The sequence below is a fragment of the Xylocopa sonorina genome, chromosome 13 (assembly GCF_050948175.1).
Source record: "Xylocopa sonorina isolate GNS202 chromosome 13, iyXylSono1_principal, whole genome shotgun sequence".
Lineage (NCBI taxonomy): Eukaryota > Metazoa > Arthropoda > Insecta > Hymenoptera > Apidae > Xylocopa > Xylocopa sonorina.
This window is the reverse complement of record NC_135205.1, coordinates 1,699,504-1,706,413: the sequence shown is the minus strand read 5'-3', so window position 1 is coordinate 1,706,413 and position 6,910 is coordinate 1,699,504. Positions and strand designations below refer to the sequence as shown.

At 34.6% G+C, this 6,910-nt stretch overlaps 1 protein-coding gene across 1 annotated transcript; it reads right to left on the bottom strand.

Annotated features, from left to right (window-relative positions):
- Positions 1-1,043: 1,043 nt before the first annotated feature.
- On the bottom strand, positions 1,044-2,157 carry LOC143430378 (uncharacterized). Its single transcript, XM_076906615.1, has 4 exons — positions 2,125-2,157; positions 1,703-1,766; positions 1,350-1,603; positions 1,044-1,259 (listed from the first exon to the last, which is right to left on the bottom strand). The coding sequence occupies exons 1-4, from the start codon at positions 2,155-2,157 to the stop codon at positions 1,044-1,046; spliced, it is 567 nt and encodes a 188-aa protein (XP_076762730.1).
- Between the last annotated feature and the right edge of the window lie 4,753 nt (positions 2,158-6,910).

The window sequence follows — 6,910 nt, the reverse complement described above, 5'->3', positions numbered from 1 at the left end:
CTCACTCACTCTATTACCAATCGGCTGGTCGCTCACTAATTTTTCCTACTCGCTCGCACTGTCGCTCGCTAGAATCTGATCTGCTTGCGGTCCTCCGACTTCCGCGATCCTTCTCAGAGCTCCTCGGTGGAGTGGGCTGTGCATTTCGGTATTGTTTGGGGCATTGATCGGTAGATTTCGGTGATCATTTCTTCCTATGACGACAGATGTCTCTGGAGTCTTCTCGATCCCTTTAATCGTAAGATCACTTGACTGATTCCTCTGCTCTAGAGGCTAGGAGGGAAAGGACATTTCTCTCACGCCCTATGAAATACTCTTCGCCGTTTGGGACGGCGGATTCGCAGTCAGGGTTGGTGCAAGACCTCTTTGGTCTTCATCCACCCGGGACATTTCTCCTCGGCCAAATATAATCCACAGTTCTCCACCGTCAAGTCTCTTACGCTGCCTCAACGCACAGCCGCTCCTGGGAGGTGCTGTCTTCTTTCTCCTTAGAAACGTCTTTCTCGACGGCGACTCTTCTTCTCTTTCCTACCGCTGGCGAGATAAGGGACCAGAAAGGGGACTCGAAGAAGGCTACATTATCGCAAACTTTCAGGCTATCGCCACCGCAATTATCGCAAATGCTTTCCGTGCACGGGTGGTGATCGGTGACCCGAGGGGGTAGGGACATTGTGACGTCACCACATCACATGTTATATTAGTTTAACACGTTGACGCCAGCATGACCCACCGGTGGCCCATGCTTGTCTGTTCCATTGGGCGGCCTGATCCAAAGGTGGCCCATGCTAGATTGTTCTGTGGGACGACATGCATCACCGATGGGCCATGCTAAATTGTTCCGTGCGACGGCATGCATCATCGGTGGGCCACGTTTGTATATCAAAAAATACGTAGCATAAAATATTATTTTATTGATTTAACATTATACATTAACATTTCTACCTTATAATCAAACATTTAACACAAAATACATAACTTATAATAATCAATACATAAAATATAACAAAATATAACTACTTATATTACCGATGCAATTTTTTAAATCATTCTAAACAAAGTGCCGCCTTATCCGGACAACTGCTACAAAAGGTCATGACTTTTTTAGTTTTATTTGTGGCGTACTGTGTACCTTTTAAATTTACTAAGCGTTTGTAACATTCCTTGCATCTTTTCCTCATCTTCCTCGCGGATCCTTGGTGTGAACTTAAAAAATGTTTACTCCGTCTTACTATTAGTTCATCACTAGGGGGGTTCTCACTCTTCAATAAATAATTAATAATTTTTTCTTTAAATTTTAAAATTTTATAACGCTTGGTTCCTCACTTTCTGTGTATGTACCACGCATTTACTAAAGAGGTCCCGCATATTAGTTCCACGACAACATTTCGGTACCATTTTACTGTTTTCTGTAAACTATTATAATACAAACACATTTGGTCGGATATGTCAACTCCCTTTTTCGCACTGTTGTAAGAAAAAACTGTATCGGGTTTTAATTTATCGTCTTTGCCACGAATAATGGCGCAATTGTGAGATTTGGAAATGGTTAGCATGCACAGGGGTCTTTTATCTGTCCATTTTAAAAATTTCACGCCGCTCCGATCTTGAAGAGAGATCGTTATATCAGAACTCTACTGACCTCGCACCTCACAGGCACTTCACACAGAATACTTGCACACCAACAGAACTTTCTCTGTCTTACCGTCAACTCTAGACTCAGTAAAACTCACGTCGTCGTCAATCAAATGAACGTTGTCTCTGCAAAGCTATAAGTTGCAACAAAGTTATACAATGGATTAGTAATACGGATTAGTAAATGTATAAAAATTTAACGAACAAACAGTATAAATCAAATATGAAAAAGCATCATTTTATTGAAATAGCATAATAAAAAACAATGTATGTAACATGTAATAAAAACAATACGTTTGGTTATAATATACGTTGGTAATAAAACAAAAATCTAAATTCCATTCTCTCTCGTTTCTTATTACTTTTCGTTAAATTAAATTTCGATTCGCTCGAAAAGAATCGTTTCTAATATGAAATATTACTAATTTAATAATGCTTTTTAATTGTACAAAACATACAATGGAATTGTTTAAATATCAATCAGAAATCGACATTAAATGAAAGATTGTAAAAACCAAAGAACATTTATCCCTAGATAACTGTATTTTAATATAATTTGCAATTTTTATTGCTTATGCATTCTGATACACAAAACACACAATGGAACGCTTAAATATCAATCAGAAATCAACATTAAATGAAAGGTTGTAAAAACCAAAGAACATTTATCCCTAGATAATTGTATTTTAATATAATTTGCAATTTTTATTGCTTATGCATTCTGATACACAAAACACACAATGGAACGCTTAAATATCAATCAGAAATCAACATTAAATGAAAGGTTGTAAAACTAAAGTATCTATTTAGTAATAGAGAAGATATGAAATGAAGAATTGAAAAAACGAAACCAATCCATCGTCTTTCATTATTATAGTTATTAAATATCGCGAATGAAATATTCTTTCTTTTCAGTATCATCAATTTATTAAACGTGAAACAAAGAATACCTCAAAATTAATCGCAATAAATGTTTCAATATACTTGCAATAATAATTTATTAAAACAGAAATTAGCAAAATTAATCGCGACAGCAACCGTATTAGTGCTCTTCAGAATTCGCAACACTAATTCATTGAATATCAAATAAAGAAAATCTGAAATCTAATCGCGGAGTGTGTTATGAGAAAGCAATGTGCGAGCAGCCACCTTAGGGCGCTTTACTTAATTCATAACGCTAAATACACCCATAATTTAAATACGCAACACTAATAAAAGAGATTTTTAAATAGTGATCTGCATAAGTGTAATGTCACCACAGTGCAATGTAAGCCTTTGGCTACTGTAGTGACTCTTTATGCAAAATTACACTTCCATAGCGCAAATGGAAGATTTTATAGATGCGATATCGCACCCTAGTGCGACGTAGCTTTTTTGACTACGGTGGTGATACTGCACAGGATAATGTTTCCAAAGAATAAGTAGAAGATTTGGGCATTTCGTTAATCGTAACACTATCGTCAGAATCACGTCAATCATTATCGCAACACTAAATAGACTCAGAGACTTAATAATTGAAAACTATTACTTCTATAGAAAACAAGAAGATGAAATTACTCGCGATATATGTAAATCGCAACATTATAAAACTAATTACAAACTATTAGTACATATTAAAATAGCAAATACAATTTAACATTATTCGCGAGATAAATATTAGCAAATAATAATTATATATTCAGCAAACAATCGCGATCTCATGATTCGCAACGCTAAAAGAGCAATCACGATTATCATTTCTATGCAACTCTAATTCAAAACGTGATACATTAATTAATACGTAATTCTAATAAAAATCACGATCTGGAGTTAAACGCGACTCTAATGCAACCGATATTCGGATTTATTCGCAACTCTAACAGGAACCGTAATTAATTGTACGCAATGCTACAATTGAAACCGCGGTTTGCCCAGCATTTTGCTGACTAGAATATACTACTACTACACAAATATGAGCACAGTGACAAAGTAGTAACAAAGAATGACATTACATTCCGAGAATTATCTCCGAATGCATAATCATTAGTAGTTGCCCTCTTCTCCGGGCCTCTTCGGCATGTAGCCTCTTCTTTCTTCGGGCTTGAAACCCAGAATCCTGAAACTTACATCTAAGCTCAAGATTCTCTGATCGCAAACCAAAAACTAACATACAAAGGTGAAATAAAAATGTAAATCGCGAAATTTCTCAACATACGCAGACAAATAACGATTGTAAAGGATCATTGTGCGCCCAAACGTGCTAAACTTCGAGCAGAAAACACATTTATTTCGACCAAACCGCGACCGCGACCGTGAGGCGATTCGAAAAATTGATCGAGTAAAGCCAGTGGCGAACGGCATCCCCCGTTCACGCCAACTATACCGTCAATTATTCAAATCTGACTTCCTGAAACAGGTTGAACCACGCGAGAAACGCGCCTGCCCGATCGGACAGTGTGGTCAATCTGCTCGGCCCTACCTACTTATCACTATCACACATACCAGAAATAAACTACCTACCTACCTAGCTCTATATTTAAAAATGGCAGAAGATTCACACCAACACATTCGTCCAACCTCCGGAAACTCTCACTTAGCCACTCGGGCGTAAAAATCCTATACTAGAAAGAACGCCCCGGGTCGCCTCCGATATCCGAGCTTCTCATACAACCACGCACACTCTAAGGGTATGTACCAAGGCTGCAATCGACTGACGAATACTAGTGACCATTGCGTACAGTGTCAGTAAAGCATTTCTACCTATACTTGAATGTTTAATGTGAAATTTGAGACATCGAACGAATCTGTGTATCTTAGGATACGCCCAATCAGCCGGCTATGAACCCAGTGTAGTAATCTAAGTACGCAGTCCATTGTTACCAAAGCCCTTGGTGAGGGTGGCGTACCATCCCGTCTGCCCGTCGGAATAAACGGGGATCTTACGCAACGGGGTAGAGGCCAATACTGGGACGCTATAGTGGTAACACCACGTTACTCGACCATGAACTCAATGTTTATTTATTGACTAATAAGAATAATTAAATTTAAATTGAAAATTAAATTTCAAACTCAAGTAAAACTTTAAATTAAAAGTAAATTTAAAGTTAAGGTTAAACTTTAAATTATAATTAAATTTAAAATCAATATTCCGTAGATCATTTGCATTCCGTACATTGTAATGATAAAAGGAATTGGAAAGCTTCTCTCTCATTGCCTCGAACAATATTCAATTTAACTGTAGAGCAGTATATAATTCTGTAATAAATGTCATTCTAAAGCAGTCATCCTAAAATATGGAAATAGTATTCAAGTTTGATGCTTCGATTTCGAAATACACTCGTCGCGAAATTTCTTCTTGCACATGTATATGATATAGTTTCGGCAATCAAACTTTAATTACAACAAAAGCTATATTATATAAATATTATATAAAGCTACATTATATGTTTGTAATCTATTCCATATATATGATATTTAACATGTATATGATTAATTAAATAATTTATCATATATATGATTTATTTTATGCATTCAATTTGCAATAAATACAAATTCAATAGTTCCTATCATATTAAATATATTAAATAGTAAGTATTACATATCATTGTATCAATACTGATGCACTTTGTCAAAATTATTGCACAATAATTATAATTATTGCAGAAACGAAGTCGGAGGATATCCGATTTCACCACTATATACAGCAAGACAAAGCAGTTTTCAATATTACTTATTTGCCCATAAAATATATTATTACTACATATACATAGATGTATATAATTGTTAATATTCATAAGAATATTGCATTTTTATATATATTCATATCTAATATAACTGTTATAATATTCTTACTTATTCATTTAATAATTATCAAGTATTACTACTGATTATGGCATTCAAAACCGCAAAATGCAAGAGGACCTAGCCTGGCCTAATAAATGACACACATAAAATAAATATTACTACTCATGGGTATATCCATTGTATATTCATGGTCACTATGCTCATCAAATAAATTTACGTAATTACAACCAGTCACCCGTGCCGATTTGGCCCTTTCGTCCTACGACATGATTGGGTGACCAAAGGAACTTAAATGCATGCGACTCACCGAACTATGAGTAGAGTAACTCAGGCAGAAGTCATCAGAGATGATGGTGGCACCTGAGAGGAGTCATCAGAGATGCTGAAGACTCCACGAAGTCATCAGGAGATGCTGAAGCCTCGATGTTGAAGTGGCAGCCAAATCCATAGTAGAAGTAACTGAAAAAAACTTAAACAGAAACCACGTTATTATAATTTGGCCTTTAAAAGTCCTTGTTAAAATGTTTGTATATTAATTCCTTTTATTGTAATTAATTTTGTAATTGATTACAATAACTTAATCCGAATTACATTAATTTTGTAACCAAAAAGATTAAAGGTTTAACAAATTTGAAATTGTATTGTAAGTACAGTACGAGAGATACTTACATTTTTGGCTTTTGAAGCACAGCTAGATCCTTTAGATAAACAGCCATAGGACTCTAATACCGTGGCATCAGGTATTTAAAAAAAAATTAAGAATAAAAAATATATAAATAAAAGACTATTATACTGTTGCCATTTACGAAACAAATACCGACTCTACTCATTCACATATGATTATTACAAAAAAATGAATGCAATTGTAATTAGAGCAGCTCTACTCTAAGAAATACTAAAACTATTCACCGCAACAAACACTGACTCTATCGACCGCATTATGCGCAGTCATTAAAATTTTCTGAAAAAAAACATTGTTAGTGGGGGAACAAGGGGTAAATAAAAACAACACACAATTTACTTTCCTATTATTCTTCATCTTTTCCTGATCGAGCATTTGTTCAATAGAATATTACTTCCTTTTTAAGTTATTGAACTATGCAAGTATATATATAGAGAGAGATTATAAAGTTTGAATATATTGTAAAATATATCCAAATATTTTAAGCTATTTATAAACACCTTAAGAATTCATACTTGATATACATATAAAAATTCTATATGATTATTTGGTATGAAAATTTAAAGCATAATTAATATTCCTAATTAATGAGCTATATTATATGTTATAAAGATTCAAAAATACTTGCGAGTATGATTATTAAACAAATAAATTATTACTTATGGCATACATCATGTGTTCATCATGAATTATATACCAAATTATATATAACCGATAAAAAGGTAATATAAATTTATACGATACGTTGAACGTTTTTATGGTCTTTGGATTACAGCTCTTTCAGCAATATTACCCACTCTCCATGAAAGACAT

What these genes read in the sequence shown, in the direction of transcription:
- LOC143430378 (XM_076906615.1), bottom strand. Translation starts at nt 2,157, where the DNA reads ATGTTCTTTGGTTTTTACAATCTTTCATTTAAT. An exon ending in TACTGAGTCTAGAGTTGACG is followed by an intron (nt 1,604 to 1,702) that starts GTAAGACAGAGA and finishes TCTCTCTTCAAG; the next exon opens with ATCGGAGCGGCGTGAAATTT. An exon ending in TAATATGCGGGACCTCTTTA is followed by an intron (nt 1,260 to 1,349) that starts GTAAATGCGTGG and finishes TATTTATTGAAG; the next exon opens with AGTGAGAACCCCCCTAGTGA.